The sequence below is a fragment of the Garra rufa genome, chromosome 8 (genome assembly GCF_049309525.1).
Source record: "Garra rufa chromosome 8, GarRuf1.0, whole genome shotgun sequence".
NCBI lineage: Eukaryota > Metazoa > Chordata > Actinopteri > Cypriniformes > Cyprinidae > Garra > Garra rufa.
This window is the reverse complement of record NC_133368.1, coordinates 44589931-44611452: the sequence shown is the minus strand read 5'-3', so window position 1 is coordinate 44611452 and position 21522 is coordinate 44589931. Positions and strand designations below refer to the sequence as shown.

The window sequence follows — 21522 nt, the reverse complement described above, 5'->3', positions numbered from 1 at the left end:
TCAAATAAATGCAGGCTTGGTGAGCAGAAGAGACTTCTTTAAAATCTTACTGTAAGAAAACTTTTGACTGATAATGTACATACATATAATTGTGTTTCAAAATACATTTTTTTAATTATATTTAAACACAGCATACTACAATTCATACCTTCATCAGTTTTGTTTGATTGTGTGTTTTTATCTGCACCGTCTCCCAGAGAGTTTTCACTTTTATTTTTCTTCATTCTTCAGTTTGGTCACATCTGAAACATAGTTTTACAGAAAAAAAGACACATTTATCAACAGCATGAAATTATACATAATAATAATAAAAAAAAAAAAAAACATTTAGTTTTATCTGTATTGTCTTTCCTATCCTTATGCCTCTGTGATAAACTAAAGACAATAACCTTTTACCTACTATTACTAATCTGGCACTTCATATTGATTATATAACACATAGCTACTGGATATTAAGAATCCTATAAACTCTTCTTCACACATGATTTAGTGCAATAAAATGCAGTAGTGCAAGAAAATGTAAAACCCATTAGTGCAACATGGACAAAATAAATACATAAATAATAAATAAAATCACACAAATGAATTAGATTAGAAGAAAAATAATCTCAATAGCAGCTCATTTCATTTTGTTTTGAGAGAATTTGCTAAGAAAAAAAAAAAATCATACTGATTAGAAATAAGTTCATATCAAAAATTTCCAACTGGAAATGTCAATTTTTTTTACAAAATGGCAAGTAACACTGAATTATGACATTTTGAAGCCGAAAGACTGAAATGGTATTTCCTTGTAAACCATACTCAATTAATCTTTGTTTTATTTACAATAAAAAAAATCATTGTTTACAGTGTAGATGAAACAATTGAGATATAATTTCCAAATCAACTTCATATAATATTTCAAATGAGCACTAGTTGAGCACTGCTTACTCAAAGCTTTTCAGTGTAATTGTCAGTATTTTTGTAATAGAAAAAGTAAAAAAAAGAGTGATTCATACCTGTTGTGATGAGCTGCTCTCAGTGGCGTTTTTCTCATGTCAGAGGGTCTCTTCTATCAGTGCAGTCCGTCCACACCTTCTACCCTATCTTCCCCTTTATTAGACTGATAAGACAAGGTCAAGGTGTGCACAGTCTGTTCTCTTCACTAAATAGAGACCTGAAATAGTGTATAAGGAGTTAGAAGGGGGGGGGGGGGGGACAATGTCAAAAGAGTTAATGAGTTCCTAATGTTGGTCACATTTAATAACCACTTACCAAATCACACTGCAGTTTACAGCAGATTATTAACGTCATCTCACAGACATCAGTAATAAATTCGGTTGAATGACCGTTGGGTTGTTGGTTCATTAGGTTTGTCTTACGATATTGAGTTGAGACGGATCCTTATTAATTTATATTTCACAATTTTTGTTTTAATCAGGTCTATAATGTAACATTTGATTCCAGTGTCAAATTAATAATAATAAGCCAAAGTTATTTTGATAATGCCCCCTTATTTGCAATGTAAAAAAAATTATGTTTTACATGTACATACGTTACTTGCCATTTCTTTGTAATAGTTATCAAATGTAACAAAACAAAAAATGTGTCTAAACAAAAAAAAAGTGTCTAAACAAAACAAAACAAATCAAACACATCACAAAACAAAAAATGTGGCGATAACAAAAAAATAAATAAATAAATAAAATAATAAAATGTGTCTAAACAAAACAAAACAAAACAAATCAAATCAAACACATCACAAAACAAAATGTGGTTAACAAAACAACCACAAAACCAAAATGTGGCTATAACAAAAAACAAAAAGTGTCTAAAAAGGTTCTAAATAAAACAAAACAAAGCAAACAAACCACAAAACAAAAAAATTTGGCTAAACAAAACAAAATTCTAAATGTGACTAAACAAAACAAAACAAAACAAAGTAAACAAACCACAACAAAACAAAATGTGGTTAAACAAAACAAATTTTTTTAAAACTAAACAAAACAAAGCATGTGAATTGAGTGAAAATTGTTTCTACACCATGTAAGAAAACAAAGCAAAACAAACCACAAAACAAAAAAAAAACCACAAAACAAAATGTGACAAAACAAAAAAACTAAACAAAATGTGTCTAAACAAACTGAAAAAATATAAATAAAATATAAACAAAACAAAACAAAGCAAACAAAACAAAAATGTGGCTATAACAAAACAAACAAAAACAAAATGTGGCTAAAAAAGTTTCTAAACAAAACAAAGCAAACAAACTGCAAAAAAGATGGCTATAACAAAACAAAATGTGGCCAAACAAAAAACAATGTGGCTAAATAAAACAAAACAAAACAAAGCAAACAAACAAACCACAAAAAAATGGTTATAACAAAACAAACAAAAACAAAATGTGGCTAAAAAAGGTTCTAAACAAAACAAAGCAAACAAACTGCAAAAAAAGATGGCTATAACAAAACTAAATGTGGCTAAACAAAACAAAGCAAACAAACCATAACAAAACAAACAAAAACAAAATGTGGTTAAACAAAACAAAAAACTAAATGTGGCTAAACAAAACAAAGCAAACAAACAAACCACAAAAATGGTTATAACAAAACAAACAAAAAACTAAATGTGGTCAAACAAAACAAAAAAAATGAACAAAACAAAGCAGTGATTTTTTTTCTACACCATGTAACAAAACAAAGCAAACAAACCACAAAACAAAATGTGGCTAAACAAAATAAAAAAAAAAATAGTAATAAATCAAAACAAAGCAAAAACCACAAAACAAAAAATTTGGCTATAACAAAACAAAAAACTAAATGTGGCTAAACAAAACAAAACAAAGAAAACAAACAAACCATGAAAAATTGTTATAACACACCAAACAAAAACTAAATGTGGTTAAACAAAACAAAAAAATGAACAAAACAAAGCAGTGTTTTTTTTCTACACCATGTAACAAAACAAAGCAAACAAACCACAAAACGAAAAATGTGGCTATAACAAAAAAAACTAAATGTGTCTAAACATACTGAAAAAATAAATAAAATAAAATGTGTCTTAAAACAAAAAAGCAAACAAACCACAAAACAAAAATGTGGCTAAACAAAACAAAGCAAACAAACAAACCACAAAAATGGTTATAACAAAACAAACAAAAACAAAATGTGGTTAAACAAAACAAAATAGAAAACTAAACAAAACAAAGCAGTGAATTGAGTGAACGTTGTTTCAACACCATGAAACAAAACAAGGCAAACAAACCACAAAACAAAAAAAGTGGCTAAACAAAACAAAAATAAATAAACAAAAAGTCTTAACAATATAAAAAAACAAAACAAAATGTGTCTAAACAAAACAAAACAAACCACAAACAAAAAAACTAAATGTGGCTAAAAAAAGTTATAAAAACAAAACAAAGCAAACAAACCAAAAAAATTTAACAAAATAAAAACAAAATGTGGCAAAAAAAAATAAATGTGGCTAAACAAAACAAAGCAAACAAACAAACAAACCACAAAACATGGCTATTACAAAACAAACAAATCAAAATGGGGTCAAAAAACTAAACAAAACAATACAGTGAATTGAGTGAAAATTGTCATGCTGTATGAAGGTGAGCATTTAATAGCTGATAGTTTAATAGCCCAGCGGTCATTCAACCCTTCTGCTGACATGTCATCTCAAAAACAATTTACATGATCAATAACTGATAATAAATCCCCACTATCTGAATCCAAGTACAAAGACTATGTATTCGCTTTAAAATTGATAATTTATCACATATTCCTCATGGATATAGAAATTAGCTTAATGTTTTGATCAAGTTTTGACAAAACAGGAAACAGATAAGTGTTTTCCCTGTAATATGATTATTTTATTGATGATTATTTTGTGTGCCTTCAGATGGCCAAATATATGACACTAATAAAATGTATGACGCTGAGGGTACATCCTACGTCAATCCTTATCAAATCAGTACATTTAAAGATGACTAAACTGGCTAAAAACTAAGGCAATTAAGTGCACAGCCAATTAAGGCAAGACACTGCAGGTGAATAGGGTAAAAAAAACTTAACTGCAAACATTTTTTGTATTACAAGTTTTCTAAAATGTTAGGTTTAAATATGCAAATGGCATTATTTAATGAAATATCCACTAATTTGCATACCTTTTTAGTACAAAAATCTAAACACTGGATGAAGTCAGTTTCAAAATTCTTGTTTAATTTTTTTTAACATATTAGAGTCAAATGTTTTTACAGAGGGGATTTTGGGTACCTCATTTTGTAACTCCATAATTCACTAAAAAACTTTGAACAGATAGAAAAGCATGTTTGTTTGTTTTTTACCATTTTGGAGGGAGTAAAATGTATAAAATCAAGCTAATTGTGTATGAACAAATCCCTCTGTAAAAACCTTGAGGATAAAGACAGCAATACAAATGTAAAGTTTGGTGTGTGTCAGTACTACTGAAGTGGAGATTTATGGCTCAGTGTAGGAGAATTTTTTTTTTAAGAAAACAGCCTTTAAAATTATGTATTGTAATTGAAATGCATTGACACAAATAGATAAAGTGCTATAAAATAAACAGTTAACAGCGTATTTTGGGTGTTTTCTTTCCACTAGTCCCCTTAATAAGCCAAACATATAGATACATTATTGATACTAGATACAGATATTGTACTAACATTGACATCTAGTGGCCAAACAATGAATCACACAACTGAATTTCAAAAAAGGCATTTTCCCCCAACAATGACAGATTGCAGAACAGCAGAACCATTCCTCACAGCAGTCACAGGGCAGCATGCTCATGCCGGTAGTGGGCGGAGCCTCCTGCTATCCGTCCTAAATAGTATTCGAAAATAGAATTATGTCCCAAACCGTAGTATGTTTAAAAAAGTATTCCAAAGATTTCTGGATGGTCTACTACTTAACTTCAGAATTCGAAGTGCGGATCAAAGCGCACTCTAACGGCGAATATATTGCCCCTAACAAGAGGATTCGATTAGAACTACAAACAAGCATAAAAAGTGTAAAAAACAAACTACAAACATGGCGGACATGTGCGACCTTTGAATTTAAAGGAACACTTCACTTTTTTGGAAATAGGCTAATGCTGCGTTCCAGGCAGGTTTTTGAACAAGTAAATAACCACTTCACACCACCACTCACGACTTTGTAGCGTTCCAGGCAAGTCATGCCAAACCGCCTGGGCACATTTATGAATTATTATTATTTTTATATTGTTATTAATTTGATTTCAACGTTATATTGTCCTAAGCTCTATTTTTCCACCGTTTACTACTTGCATAAACACCGCACCCATTACGGCTGACATTGTTGTTTCCCGGGCTATGTTATGTCAGAACTCGGAACTGGGAGTACATCGATCTAGTACGAGTTCACGAGTGGGAGGTCACGGGTTTGACTGCCGTTCCAGTGCACTTTCACTGGTAGAAGGTTGAAAAAACATGGGTTACGGGTTGTCTGGAACGCGGTATAATTCTCCAACTCCCTCCGAGGTAATAAGTTGATTTTTACCGTTTTTAAATCCATTCAGCCGTTCTCCTGTTCTGGCTGTTCTCACTTTTAGCATTGCTTAGCATAGATCATTGAATCCTATTAGACCAATAGCAATGCGTTTAAAAACGACCAATGAGTTTCTGTATTTGTCTTATTTAAAACTTGACTCTTCTGCAGTTATATCGTTGACTAAGACCGGCGGAAAATGTAAAGCTGCGATTTTCTAGGCCGATAAGTTTAGGAACTACACTCCCATTCCGGCGTCAAGGAAGTTTGCTGCCGTAACATGGCCGAAGCAGTCGCAGTAATATCACGCAGCACATCGCAGCACAGCGTAGCACAACATGACCAAATATATGCACAGGGAGCATTCCTCATTGGAAGTTACCTAGCTGGGAACTCATTTCAGGCGCTGCGTGATATTACTGTGCCTGCTGTGTCCATATTACGGCAGCAAACTTCCTTAAATATTACGCCGGAATGGAAGTGTACAGTCGTGGCCAAAAGTTTTGAGAATGACACAAATATTAGTTTTCACAAAGTTTGCTGCTAAACTGCTTTTTGTTTCAGTTGTTTCTGTGATGTACTGAAATATAATTACAAGCACTTCATACGTTTCAAAGGCTTTTATCGACAATCACATGACATTTATGCAAAGAGTCAATATTTGCAGTGTTGGCCCTTTCTTTTTCAGGACCTCTGCAATTCGACTGGGCATGCTCTCAATCAACTTCTGGGCCAAATCCTGACTGATAGCAACCCATTCTTTCAGAATCACTTCTTGGAGTTTGTCAGAATTAGTGGGTTTTTGTTTGTCCACCCGCCTCTTGAGGATTGACCACAAGTTCTCAATGGGATTAAGATCTGGGGAGTTTCCAGGCCATGGACCCAAAATATCAACGTTTTGGTCCCCGAGCCACTTAGTTATCACTTTTGCCTTATGGCACGGTGCTCCATCGTGCTGGAAAATGCATTGTTCTTCACCAAACTGTTGTTGGATTGTTGGAAGAAGTTGCTGTTGGAGGGTGTTTTGGTACCATTCTTTATTCATGGCTGTGTTTTTGGGCAAAATTGTGAGTGAGCCCACTCCCTTGGATGAGAAGCAACCCCACACATGAGTTTTTTTCGGGATTAAGTTAATTTTCATGGCAAAGAAGGACTATGCAATTCATCTGATCACTCTTCATAACATTCTGGAGTATATGCAAATTGCTATTTTAAAAACTTAAGCAGCAACTTTTCCGATTTCCAATATTTATGTAATTCTCAAAACTTTTGGCCACGACAGCAGTTCCTAATCTTATCGGCCTAGAAAATCGCAGCTTTTCATTTTCCGCTGGTCTTAGTCTTAGATATAACTGCAGAAGAGTCAAGTTTTAAATAGCATTTTAAATAGACAAATACCGAAACTCATTGGTCATTTTTGAAAGCGATGCTCTGGGTCTAATAGGATTCAATGATCTATGCTAAGCTATGCTAAAAGTGATATCGCCAGAACGGGAGAACGGCTGAATGGATTTTAAAAGGGTAAAACTCAACTTATTATCTCGGGGGCAGTTGGAGAATGAGCCTATTTCCAAAAAAAGTGGAGTGTTCCTTTAAGGATGATATGGACATTTTCCTTAATGAGTGTGTGGACAAAACATGCCTCAGGATTACTGTTTTAACATGTTTAAAGAGTTTTGATTTTATCTTATGAGACAACAAAAATGTTATTAAACATTTTAACTGTAAAAATGTAAGTTTAATAAATAATTCATATATACACATATATATATTTAATAATAAATAAATAATATACATATATTTTTTTCAATTAAAAACTTTTAATTAAATACTGACTTTAGATAAACAGCTTTGAAACACTCCACAAAGATAAGTAGTGCAATTACTGTGATGATCATTATTATTTTAATTATTTATTTTTTTCAAATAACATGTTATCAAGAAACAACATTAAAAATAAGAAAAGGAAAAGAACAAATGTATAAGTTGATTAAAATTTAACCCAATTCCACGGTTCTGGTGCCGTGTGACTGCTGTGACGTAGGGTTCTGCTGTTCTGCAATCGTCCCTATCTTTCAGTCCTTAAAATCATGTTAAGCAACAAATATGGCATGCATGCATTTGTCAGCTAATTACAGCCTTACAAAAGCATGCAAACCATTCATAAAACAGGTTGTATATATTTGGAAACATATTTATATATGCAAGAAATTCTAATATTGGTGTAACAAAATTGTACATAATACTGTACATTAATAGTAATTAAACACTGTTAAATGAAGAGAAAACACTCTCACAGGTGCCGTCTTGTGGGAAAGTCAGTGTTGGGCAGTAGCGTCGCTACAAGTAGTGACGCTACTAGCTTAACTACATTTCTCAGTAGCGTGGTGGTAGCGTCGCTGTTTTCTGAATCAAATAGCTTTTCAGTAGCTAAGCTATTATTTTGATCAAGTAACGCGGTAGCGTCAACAAAAGCTACAAGCTATATATTGTTCTATACTTTAAGCTCAAATCGGAAATATAACTGCTACGGATCACTGATCCTGGGTCAGTAAGTGGCGCCACCTCCACTAAACCTCGTGACGCCATTGGCTCATTGAACTGTCAGTCAAACCGTATTCCTCCCGAGTCCCGCCTCTCTCGTCAATGAAGTGCGTGCGGCGCGCAGTTTGAAGCATCTCAGCGTGTTTGCAGACTTGAGGTAAATAAAGAAGTGTTGATTGAAAGTACATGTTTTCTGTATTTATAACACAGCACTGTATTTATAAAGGCTAATGTTTTTTTTTGCATTCGAGGAGATGAGAAAAGTGTGTCTTAGTCTAACATTGTTGTCGATATTTTTTTTGCTAAATTCATGGCGAAAGGCAAAATGTTTCGGTTCGTTAGTAAAAACAAACAAACATAAAACGACCAGGTTCCATTCGTCTAAAGGAATTATAATAATCTTTGCTAATATTCTTAATACTTCAAACTGCTTTGAACTTTGCAGTAGTGAATTATGCCTTTACTATGACCAACATGACAGAATATGATATTCAGCTGTTTGATCGCGCTGGTGTCTAACGTTACGCTCACACATTTGAAAAATAAAACAGTCACCCAAAAGTTACATTAGTCAATTTAAATAGTGTGTATTACGTGCAGTTCAGCATGACCACCGGTCCCGTGGCACATTTTTGCTCATCATGATATTTTCCATCGACGTGCATGAAGTACAAAGCTTACCCAATGCATAATAATTTTGCTTCAAATACATTGCAGATATGGAAACATTTGTATTTGTGGCAAGAGAGGTAGTCTACATAAGCCCAACTACTTTCAGTTTCACATTTAATTTGTTTTGGATTGTTTTGGCAAATTTATTTATTTATTTATTTATTTATTTATTTCATCATTTATTTCATCATTGTTCTGTTCTGAATAAGATTAAAGTTAAAGGATTTGTTGTGGAGTGAGTGAAATAATGTCATAACATTACGCTGTAGGCCTGTTTATTTCAGAATATAATAAAATGTGACTTATAGGCCTTGCCGCTGTGACCTGTCGGTTTAATTTTTCATCTCAAAGACTTACAATTTACGTTAATGTGTTTTACCTTCTGCAAACGAAAATAGCCGCTTGACTCGGTTATATATTCTTACTGTCAGTTAACAAATTTACAATAGAATTTAGCTTTGCTTCCCAGATAGTAACAGAGTGGGCCAAATCTGACTTACATTCCACACTTGTCTTTTATTCACAGTCTTGACTGCAAAAGTTTGTGATTTGTTTTTATTTTTGTATTTGTTATGTACTATAGATTCTGACAATTAAAAAAAACAGGCTCCTGTATTCATGAAATCAATCACTATCTTTGTTCAAACACGGCAGTAAATTAAAGTGCTGTTTTTGTGCGGTCTGTCATATTTTAGTAGCTATATACAACAAATCTACAGCACTTCCATTAGGGTGTTTTTTACGAAGCTGTCAACACTGTAAACTCTGACGACATGCAATCAGTTGACGAACACCCATTCATATATAGACTATGTTATTCAATAATATGTATACCATTATTTCATTTACAAATTGTGTGTTTTCCCCGTTTTATTCGTTTAATATTGTGAAACTGGTGCCATTGCTTTTTTTGTTTTTATTTTTTTCAAGAAAGAATTCAACCCCCCAAAATATGAGATAAATCCAGGCCTGTACATGATACAGATTTTTTTTTTTTTTTTTTTTTTGCCAAATTGGTTTGGAAGAGTGGTTAAATAAATCATTAAACTGAACTTGTATGGCTGTATGACTGACAATTTAATTGATCACTGAGAGAGCATTGACTTGGTATGATGTTGGTTCAATAGAAAAATGAAATTTTAAAAAATAGCTTAGATGTAGTGAACTACTTTTGCCATGATGCTGTAGCTTAGCTTGCTACATTACCCAAGGCTGTAGCTTTAGTGTAGTTAAGCTTCATTTAATGAAGAGTAACTGTTAGCTTAGCTCACTACATTTTCCAAGTAGCTTGCCCATCACTGGGAAAGTGTGTAAAATTAGGTCAGTGACCGAACGGTGAGTAACAGCAATGTATTTTTTGACCTGCAATAAATCCCTCATCACTTATTAATTAGTTTTACAGATAAAATGATAATGGTTAGTGTCGTTGTTTGTAATAATCTGCTGTAAATTTGCATCATGCAACTCATTCTCATTTGTACATCATGTATCATTCCTTGCCATTAAGAAATTGACATGATAATAGTTTTGAGTGAATTTAAAAGGCATTCTGGTAACACTTTACAATAAGGTCCTATTAGTTAACATAAGCAACAACGAGCAATACATTGCTTATAGTTTTTAATAATCTTTGTTTATTGTAATTAAATCATAAAAATGCTACTCACTCAATCTGATGTTTCTGTTCCACCTCTTTATCCAGCACTGGGTCCTTGGCCTAAATGGCAATACCAGTACCTGTTCATATACAGAACTGGATCCGTTCCTGTCAGTTTTGAGTTGTCAGTCTCAGACACAGACTGTATGAATCCAATGCGTCTCATCTGCGTCTCTGTCCAGGCTCATACTTCTTCTGAAGCAGCACAAGTGCTTAAGTCCTGTTGAATAACTGCTTTGAATGCGCCTCAAGGACTTGTACAGCAGCCCTGAGCTGTTATAGCCACAGGATTTGCTATAACAAGTGATTCCTGCAGATACACAGTTTGAAAGAAGTCTGAGGTTGCTTCCTGTGTTCAGGAATGTACTGTTTATAGATTCACAAACACAGGAAAGTGTGTTTGATCTGTATCTAAATGTAAAACTATTACAAATAGTTTAGTTGATTATAAAACAGGAAATTAAATCAAATGTAATCATTAGATGAAAAACTTAAGCTTAAAAATAAAAATGAAACTGAACTAAATTTAAGCTAAATATGAAAAGAAAAATTGCATTAAAAACTGAAAAAATAAAATGTAGTTTACATGCATCAAAAGTTTACATACACCTTGCAGAATCTGCAAAATGTTAATTATTTTACCAAAATAAGAGGGATCATACAAAATGCATGTTATTTTTTTATTTAGTACAGATCTGAATAAGATATTGCACATAAAAGACATTTACATATAGACATCAAGAGAAAATAATAGTTGAATTTATTAAAATGACCCTGTTCTAAAGTTTACATACGGTAGATTCTTACTACTGTGTTGATTTTGTGTGTGTGTGTTTTGGTGAGAGTTGTTCATGAGTCCCTTGTTTGTCCTGAACAGTTTAACTGCCCTCTGTTCTTCAGGAACAAAACAGGACAGAAAATTCCCAGAAACTGCAGGAACAACACGGGACGCTTATTAAAAAATAGCATACACTTAAGTTAACCGGTGTCAGATGCATAGTCGAAACGAAAAACAAACACTGCCAAACCTATGCTCTCTCCATTGACTTTGTATTGCGGAAAGCTGCCTCCTTGTCACTTTTCACTTCTAAAAAAAAAAAAAAAAAAAAACAATGTCTAAAAGCTGCTATGTGACGAGGTGAGCACACAGAACTACGTTTTTTATAAGCTGTCGACCTAAAAAAAAAAAACAGTGTTTAAGGACACAAAAGTAGAGTGTCACTCTGAAAACTACGCCCGCTGGAGGGAAATTTAATGGCGGCAGTAAACATTCATTATTTTTAATGTCAAAGGATTATTTCACCACCCTGAAAGGAGGAAATATATTAAGAAACAAAATTTTATTGGTCTATGTCAGTGCACCTTTCCCTTACCTTTTTTTTGGGGGGGCCGACAGCTTATAAAAACGTAGTTATGTGTTTTTTAGCTTGTTTACTGTACACCTTGTCTCATAGCAGCTTTTAGACATTGTTCTGTTATTTGTTAAGTCAGAAATGACAAGGAGTCCGCTTCCCGCAATACAAAGTCAATGGAGAGCGTTCAATGTCGCCTGTTTTAAAACAATTAAAGCTAACATAAAGTAATAAAGTATAACTTTATTCTACGATATTAGAAGGTTTATTGCAATTATAATGCCCCAGTTTTATTTATTTAGTTATTTTGATGCCATGGTTCAGTTCATATAGATAATCTTCAGTGTGAAAAGATGGATCTCAAAATCATAGTCATTGTTGAAAAGGATTCAATAGACAAAAATTCTGAAAAACCAAAGAATTTGTGGGACCTGAAGGATAGTTTAACTGTTACCGTTTAACCGTTGTTGACCAACAAAAGACTCATGAACAACTATCACTAAACAAACAAACAAACAAAAACACACAGCTGTGGATCATTCAGGTAAAAACAGTGTTAAGAATCTTTTGAAACAGGGTCATTTTTATAAATTTTAACTATTATTTTCTCTTGTAGACTATATTTAAATGTATTTTATGTGAAATATTTTTTTCATACAAATGAAAAGCTAATTCAAAATATTAATATACTATAAAAAAGATAATTAATACTCCAATATCCCTTCTTTGTACACTCTAAAGAAGTTTTTTTCTATAGACCTAAACTGCAGTTTCTATTTTTTTTTTTTTTTACATTCTAAAATATTTTTTTTTATTAAATCAGTTTTTTTGTATTATTGCATGTATGAGTTAAATTTAAAAAAAGTTGGAGTTTTTATTGTATTATTTTACCTATAGAAGAAAAAACATCTAAATCTAAACTATAAGCTTCTTTGCAATTGCAGGAAAAATGTTGGATAAGTTCATCCCTGGTGTTTTATCTGACCTTCCCATTGAGACCGTCACATTTCCTACCAATGCTCTGAAAAGGGAACTGTCCTTTCTGGTCATCAAGCGCCCCCTGCAGGAACAACACGGGACAGTTATTACATAATAGCAGACACTTCAGTTAAACCGGTGTCAGATGCACAGCCGAAACGAAGAACAAACACATTCCCAAACTACTGGCACGACTGTCTAGTTTTTAGAAACAGATACCTTAGAAAGCTGACTTCTAAAACAACGGTGAGTAGCATATATACGGGCGATTTGTAGAGTCAACTTTGCAGAAAGCTTAAAGTGAGCAAAGTCCTGTTTTTAGTGAATGCATGCTATTTGCAAAAGAGTTCTGTCAGGACATGTTCGAGAACTGATCACGCGTTTGGCATTTTAAATGTTTTAATGTTTATAATGGCATTTAAATGTCTCAACAACGTCAGCTTGGTTTCTTTTGTTGTGTGTGTTCCAAGCTATGGTTCCAAGTATGCAACAGTAGGCTACAGGGTAAAAAAAATACTATTGTTGACATTCCTTTAATTTACACGCCCCATTTTTACTGAAGTGAATCCGGGACTCTTTTCAGGGAATTGATTCTTTCAAACAATTCATTTTGTCAGAACCGGTTCAAAACCGATTCCGCGGTTCTTTTACTTCAATCGCAATCACGTGATATTCGACAAACGTTGCTTGTTTAAAAAAAATTAAAGCTAATAAATTAAAGTCAGTATTGATACTACGATATTAGAAGATTTACTGCATTTTCATGCCCCAGTTTAATTGGTTGCAGCTATGTTTTCGCTCACAAATACAAGTTTCAAACCTTAACACTGAATGGGCACGCACATCTTTCGAATAAACATTTTTGCTCATTATAATTAAATAACATTTTATAAACTAACTATATAGGCGTTGATAAAGCAGTCAAACAATGAAGTAGAAAACATGCAGTGAATTTTATTTGCGAGATTTAGGCTACTTACTTTCCATCGCGTAGCACTCCGGTTCACTTAGACAAGATCGGATTGAAACGAACGATTCATTCACGATTCGGACATAAAGATGAATTTGTAATCAAGTTGGTCAAGTAATTTCTTTACAGTTTGATGAATTGTTGACTCCAGATCCACTTCGACCGACATAGCCCAGTTTGAATCTTTTAAATCAGCTTGTGTGATCCGGTTCAGCTGATTCTTTGATAAGAACCGATTCAAACGATCGATTCGGACATGAAGTTAAAGTTGTATTTAAGTTGGTCAAGTAGTTTCTTCACGGTTCAATGAATCATTGACTCCAGAACTGCAGCAATGTGAATGATTCATGAATGATTCATTCGGACATAAAATTGAAGTTGTATTGAAGTTGGTCATTTCTTCACTGGTCAATGAATCGTTGACTCCAGAACGGCAGCAACCGATTCAGCCCAATTCGAATCCTTTAAATGGACTTGTGTTATGCGGTTCAACTGGTTCTTTGACAAGAACCGATTCATGACGTTGAAGTTGGTCAAGTAGTTTCTTCATGGTTCAATAAATTGTTGACTCCAGAAACGCTGCAACTGATTAAGCCCTATTTGAATCCATTAAGTTGGTTTATGTATGGCGGTTCAACTGATTTTTTTTGATAAGAACTGATTCAAACAAACAATTCCTTCACGATTTAGACATGAAGTTAAAGTTGCAATGAAGTTGCAACTGATTTAGCCCGATTTGAATCCTTTAATTCGGCTTGTGTGATCCGGTTCAACTGATTCTTTGATAAGAACCGATTCAACCAAACGATTCCTTCAAGATTTAGACATGAAGTTGAAGTTGTAATGAAGTTGGTCAAATAGTTTCTTCAGGACTCAATGAATCGTTGACTCCAGAACTGCAGCAACCGATTCAGCCTAATTTGAATCCTTTAAATAGACTTGTGTGATGCGGTTCAACTGGCTCTTTCACAAGAACCGATTCAAACGAACGATTCGGACATGACGCTGAAGTTGGTCAAGTAGTTTTTTCATGGTTCAATGAATTGTTGACTCCAGAAACGCAGCAAATGATTAAGCCATATTTGAATCCATTCAATCGGCCTCTGTCATCCAGTTCAACTGATTCTTTGATAGGAACCGATTCAAACGAACGATTCGTTCGCGATTTAGACATCAAGTTGAAGTTTTAATGAAGTTGATCAAATAGTTTCTTCAGGATTCAGTGCATTGTTGACTCCAGAACTGTGACAACCGGTTCAGCCCAATTCGAATCCTTTAAATCGACTTGTGTGAACTGAGTCTTTGATAGGAACTGATTCAAACGAACGATTCATTCACGATTGGGACAGTGGTTTTACAATCACACATTTACTTGCACAGTTATCCAATATCAAAAGATAAAAAAAAACAGACAAACGTATTATCATATCGTGTAATTGATCTTTTTTTTAAATGAATCTTTTCTTGCCCTTACACAAAATCCCTCATATTGTTTACTGTGTCTACAGTCATCATGAGCCAAAAAGTTAATGGTTCACTAGGTCATGTACTTTATGAGTGGAGCTTTGACCACATTCGCTGTCTTTCATATCTTTATTTTGCTGATTTGAGGGGTTTGCATGAATCTGTATTCTTTTCGCATGAAAACAAATTGATTTTCTTTTGCAGAAATGTTCCTGTACATTGTCGGTCTCATAGTCTTGCTCTTTGTCTATCGGTGGTTCAGAGAACTGGGACGGGTTCCCAATAAATCAGAGAAGTTTGTGTACATCACAGGCTGTGACACTGGTTTTGGGAATCTCCTGGCCAAACACTTGGACACAAAGGGTTTCCGTGTCATCGCTGGCTGCTACACGGAGAAAGGAGAAGATGAGCTGAAGAAGTGCTGCTCTGACAAACTCACAACGCTGCATTTGGATGTGACTGATAATAATAGCATTAAAAAAGCTGCAGACAGCATTAAAACTCTGGTGGGAGAGAAAGGTAAGTCACAGAAAGAAATGGCACTTCACTGACTGATTTCTGAAGGATCATGTGAGAATTAAGACTGGAGTAATTCAGCCTTGTATCACAGGAATAAATTACATTTTAAAGTATATTAAAAGAGAAAATGGTTATTTTAAAATTGTAATATTTTCTCACAATATTACTGATTTTATTGTATTTTTTGAGCACATAAATGCAGGCTTGGTGAGCAGACTTCATTAAAACATTAGGAAATTGTATGCTTTTATATGTAATTCCTGATTTTAAATAGATGCATTTAAAATGCAATGTTAAATTTGATTTAAAAAGTTAAATTATTAATGTTTAAGGAAATTTATTTTAATACATTTGGGGGTAAATGCATGTTATTATATACAAAGTACATGAATGACTCGAGTATAGTATTTCCAGAAACCTTAGATTATTAATAACCAGCATTTGAAATCCCATACACTACCAGTTAAACATTTTTGGACAGTAGAACTTTTAATGTTTTATTTTAAAGAAGTCTTTTCTGCTCACCAAGCCTGCATTTATTTGATTCAAAGTACAGCAAACTGTTAACTGTTTTAATATATTTTAAAACGTAATTTATTCCTGTGATTTCAAAGCTGAATTTTTAGCATCATTAATCCAGTCACATGATCCTTCAGAAATCATTTTAATATTCTTTTTTGCTTAAAAAACATTTTTTTATTATTATATTATTATGTTGAAAACAGCTGAGAAGATTTTTTAGGTTTCTTTGATAAAGAGAAAATTCAGAATTTATCTGAAATAGACATCTTTTGTAACATAAATGTCTTTATCATCACTTTTTGATTTTTTTGAAGCAACCTGGTTAAATAAAAGTAATAATTTCTATAATTTCGTCCTCTAAAAATGAAAAAAATACTCAATTGCAATAAATATTGATAATAGTTACAATAAAAAATGTTTCTTAAACAAATGATCATGTGCCTGGACTAATGATGCTGACAATTCAGCTTTGATCACGGGAATAAATTACATTTTAAAATATATTCAAATAGAAAACACTTATTTTTAAATAGTAAAAATACTGCTTTTGCTGTATTTAAAATCAAGTAAATGCAGGATTGGCGAGCAGAAGAGACGTCTTTAAAAAACACTGTTCAAAATAAAATAAAAAGTGAAATAAAACTTCATTTCCTGCTCATATTATTCTTTAATGAAGTTGGTCAAGTCGTTTCTTCACAAGGTTCTCACATGACACTTCCTGTGTATTTGGCAATGTCCTGTGATGAAAGAAAGCGGTTTTATTTAGTTGTGTGTTCGTGTTTGCAGGTTTGTGGGCCGTGGTCAACAATGCTGGGGTCTCTTTCCCAACTGCTCCCAGTGACTGGCTGGAAATCGACGACTTCAAACATATGATCAATGTCAATCTGATCGGGGTTGTTGCCATCACTCTGAGCGTTTTACCGCTCATTAAGAAAGCCAAAGGCAGAGTGGTCAATGTGGCCAGTATATTCGGAAGGATCAGTACTTTGGGAGGAGCGTACTGCATTACTAAATATGGAGTAGAGGCTTTTAATGACAGTCTAAGGTTAGTATGTCTAGTAACTACTTCTGTTTTGAATATGGAGACTCTCCTGACAAAAACTCAGATTCAAAGACAGAAATTCAGTTTCAAACCTTTTCCCAGATACAAACCAGTAAATAATTAATAACACTGATTATTCAGCACACATTTTATGAATGCAAAGTCCAAACACTGCAACCATGTGCAGTTTATTAGCATGATAGCACTGCAACCATTCGGTAAAATGTAAAAATTTTAAAATTGGCAAGCATTTTCTCTGCTGCAAATACTAACATTTACTAAAAACATCTGATAAGTCCGCACAAATGACTGTCAAAATTTAGCAGCCGAAAACTTAAACTGTGAGTGAGTCATCACGATGAAAGTTTCAACATATGTGCTGGATGTCAGAAAGAGGCTTTGCACCAATATATGTGAGAATTGCGCAAAAGGTGCTGCTATAATGAGTATTTGTACACTTGTTTATGTCAGGAATTATGCAGATTAGGACCTTAGTTCTTCTTTCCTCTAAATACTTGTTATGTATCAAAAAAAATACTTAAAATATACTTAGTTTATGTCCAGTTTACCTGTATATTAAACACAAGACGATAAAACGTGATTTTTTTTCAGTTTTTTTTTTCAGTAGATTTTTTCAAGTTTCTTTAATGAAAAGAAAGATCAGACGAACAGCATTTATCTGAAATTTCTAACATTATAAATGTCTTTATCATCACTTTTGATCAATTTAAAGCATCCTTGTTAAATAAATTAGTTTTTCTTTCCTCTAAATACTTGTCATGTATCTGGAAAAATACTTAGTTCATGTCCAATTTACCTGTATATTAAACACAGGACACTAAGACGATCTTAGAACAAACTTGTGATATCTCATTTACAGCGGCATTAAAAAAGGTGCTATTTTAGTATTATTTATATAATTTTCTAATATTCATTAATATTTTAAAATAGCTTTAATTTTTATATTTTCAGTTTTACCTGTAAGTTTGTGCAATGTTGTTATATGCCTTTTTTATGTATTTATTTAAGATTTTTTATTTCAGTTTCAATAATTTTAGTAAGTTTTTTAAAGTATTTTTTAATCAAATGTTTATTTATTATTATTATTATTATTATTATTATTATTATTATTATTATTATTCCTCCAGCTTAATTTCAATTACTCAAAGTGATTTACTTTTAGTTAACAGTAGTAAATAAATATTTTCCTTGTTTTCCTAAACATAACCCTAACTAAATCTACATAAAAATCAGCTTCTAATTTATTTAAATAGTAAAATAAATAAATAATAAAATGTATAAACAAATTAAAAACAGAATAAATTAACAAAATCTAGTAAATTTAAAAGATCTAAATAAAGAAAGAAAATAAATATTATACACACCTAAAATTAAAGTTTAAGATTTCTGGCAATTTTTTTAAAAAGTTATCTCTACTTTTCCTGTGCTTGGTCCTCTGATAATTGCTAATTGTCACTATATTTAATGTGTTTTCCTTTGTTTTCCTAACCCTAACTAACTAAATCTACATAAGAACTACTTAAAATTTATATTGCTAAAAATAAAAGTAAACAAATTAAAAGCTATTTAAAATATTTACATAAAATGCAGAATAAATTCTAAATGAATAAATAAAAAGTAAATAAAAATCCAAACAAATAAACTAAATATAAATGATTTTTTTTAAAAAGACAAATAAATAAAGAAATTCAATTTTATACGCACCTACAATTAGTTTAATATTTTCAAATATTTCTACCATTATTTATTGATTGATTAATGAAAGTGGGGTCAAATACCAATGTCACAGTGTTATAATAATAATAACTTACAATTGCATTTACTGCAGTAAATATCTAAGGGTAAGACAATTTTGGAATTAAAAATTAAAGAAAAAATCCTAAGTCATGGACATGTCTAGTAAATCTATTTTTCTTGTTATATTTTGCTTTAATAACATTTTATTAGATATTTATTGAGTATTGTAATAATTTTAAAATTTAAAATAAAACTGTGTACTTTTACTTTGGACCCTCTTATCATTGCTGCTTGTGATTATATTTAATGTCTTTGTCTTTGTCTTCCAGGAGGAACATGGCACCGTTTGGAGTGAAGGTTTTATGCATTGAACCTGGATTCTTTAAAACGGGTGTTACTGACTCCAAAATCTTTGAGACTCATTTCCAGAGATTATGGGACAAGTTGCCTCAGGAAGTCAAGGATGAATATGGCAGCGACTATGTAGACAGAAGTGAGTCCAAATGCAATAACCAGCTGTTTGCATTACTAGTTCTAAAAGCTAACAGATTCCTGACGTCACTTTGATTGTGTTTATAGCTAAGGTGGCGGTTAAGGAGCAGTTTGAGAAGATGCTGGATCCAGATCTGATGAAGGTGGTGAGCTGTATGGAGCATGCGGTAGCTGCGGTCCATCCTCGTACCAGATATTCTCCAGGATGGGATGCCAAGTTCTTCTGGCTGCCTCTCTCCTACATGCCAACCTTCATCTCAGATGCTTTCGTGTTAAAACAAGCTGTTAAACCAAAAGTTTCAATTCTGTAGGCATTAACAGCCACTGCATTTATGCAGCATATCAATGGAATAAACCTTTTTTTCATTTCAGGGAGGTGTCTGGTTAGTAATGAGTAAAATGAAATATTTTCCTATTAGAAAGAAAATTTTATATAAACTCAATCTATTTTTCTAAGGTATTTAAATCATCAGATTATCATCAATAGTACCCTAAATTATAGAAGGACAAAAGTAAAAAATTTAAAAATGTTAATTATTTGACCATAAATAAGAGATATCTTACAAAATGCATGTTATATGTTTTTAATACTAACCTGAATAAAATATTTTTTACATAAAAAATGTTTACAAATATAGTCCACAAGAGAAAATAGGTGAATTTATCAAAAAGTTTACATATGCTTGATTTTCATACTGTGTTACCTGTTTTTTGTTTGTTTTTTGTTTTTTTGGTTTAGTGACAGTTGTTCATGAGCCACTTGTTTGTCCTGAACAGTTAAACTGCATGCTGTTTTTCAGGAAAATCCTTCAGATCCTACAATTTCTTTGGTTTTTCAGCATTTTTGTGTATTTGAACCCTTTCCAACAACGACTGTATGGTTTTGAGATCCATCTTTTCATACTGAGGACAACTGAGGGACTCATATGCAACTATTACAGAAGGTTCAAACACTCACTGATGCTTCAGAAGGAAAAATAATCCATTAAAAGCCTGGGGGTGAAAACTTTTGAACAGAATGAGGATGTGTACAATTTTTATTATTTTGCAATTTAAATATCAGGGTAAATGTAACATATTTTGGCTTCTGGAGAACAAGTATCTTCTGTAGCTTGTGAAGGAAGCATGAAAAATATATATTTAGGATATAAATTGCAAAATAAGACAAATGTACACAACTTCATTTTGTTCAAAAGTTTTTACCCCTGGCTCCTAATACATGTTTTTTTTCTTTCTGGAGAATCAGTGAGCGTTTGAACCTTCTGTAATAGTTGCATATGAGTCCCTCAGTTGTCCTCAGTGTGAGAAGATGGATCTCTAAATCATAGTCATTGTTGGAAAGGGTTCAAATATACAAAAATGCTGAAAAACCAGAAAATTTTCTGAAGAACAGTGGATAAACAACGGACAACTATTACTAAACAAAAAGAAAACACAGCTGTGGATCATTCACGTAACAACACAGTATTAAGAATCTAGTGTATGTAAACTTTTGAACAGGGTCATTTTTGTAAATTCAACTATTATTTTCTCTTTTCTCTATTATTTTACCATATGTAACCATCTTTTATGTGAAATATCGTATTTAGGTCAGTACTAAATAAAAAATAACATGCATTTTGTATGATCCCTCTTATTTTGCTAAAATAGTTAACATTTTGCAGATTCTGCAAGGTGTACGTAAAACTTCCGACTTTAATTGTAAATAAAAACAAAAATTGTAAATGTTTCTGTAACATTTTCCTAGATCACAAGTAAATATCTTGTCTTCATTGTACAGTATCTCAAACTTCCCAGTATGGATATTCTGTCATTATCTCCAAAGTATCTCAACTTTCTTGAGAGAATATAAAACCAGTGATATGATTATGTAAGCAGTGGTGTATAAGGTACCTAAAAGCCATACTTAAGTAAAAGAACAGATATCTTACCAGAACACGACTTTGGTAGAAGTTGAAGTCACAGTTTAGAATATTACTTGAGTAAGTCTTAAAGTATGTGATATATATATTGTACTTAAGTACATTTTAAGATTAAGA

The 21522-nt window shown here is 32.5% G+C and overlaps 2 protein-coding genes across 2 annotated transcripts in view; one reads left to right on the top strand and one right to left on the bottom strand.

The window, feature by feature from the left end:
• The window catches only part of LOC141340262 (bile salt export pump-like), a 37410-nt gene extending 26896 nt beyond the window's left edge, over positions 1 to 10514 (bottom strand). Inside the window, exons 1-3 of the mRNA XM_073845183.1 lie at positions 10397 to 10514; positions 999 to 1156; positions 149 to 242 (exon numbers count right to left, since the gene is read on the bottom strand). Of these exons, the coding sequence (XP_073701284.1) occupies positions 149 to 224 (76 nt within the window). The 5' untranslated portion in view covers positions 225 to 242; positions 999 to 1156; positions 10397 to 10514. The remainder of the gene's footprint in view (positions 1 to 148; positions 243 to 998; positions 1157 to 10396) is intronic.
• Positions 10515 to 12830: 2316 nt separating this feature from the next.
• LOC141340858 (retinol dehydrogenase 7-like) lies at positions 12831 to 19799 on the top strand. The gene is made up of 5 exons (XM_073845951.1): positions 12831 to 12962; positions 15355 to 15669; positions 16978 to 17236; positions 19321 to 19484; positions 19571 to 19799. The coding sequence occupies exons 2-5, from the start codon at positions 15357 to 15359 to the stop codon at positions 19792 to 19794; spliced, it is 960 nt and encodes a 319-aa protein (XP_073702052.1). The 5' UTR covers positions 12831 to 12962; positions 15355 to 15356; the 3' UTR covers positions 19795 to 19799.
• The last annotated feature ends 1723 nt before the right edge of the window (positions 19800 to 21522 follow it).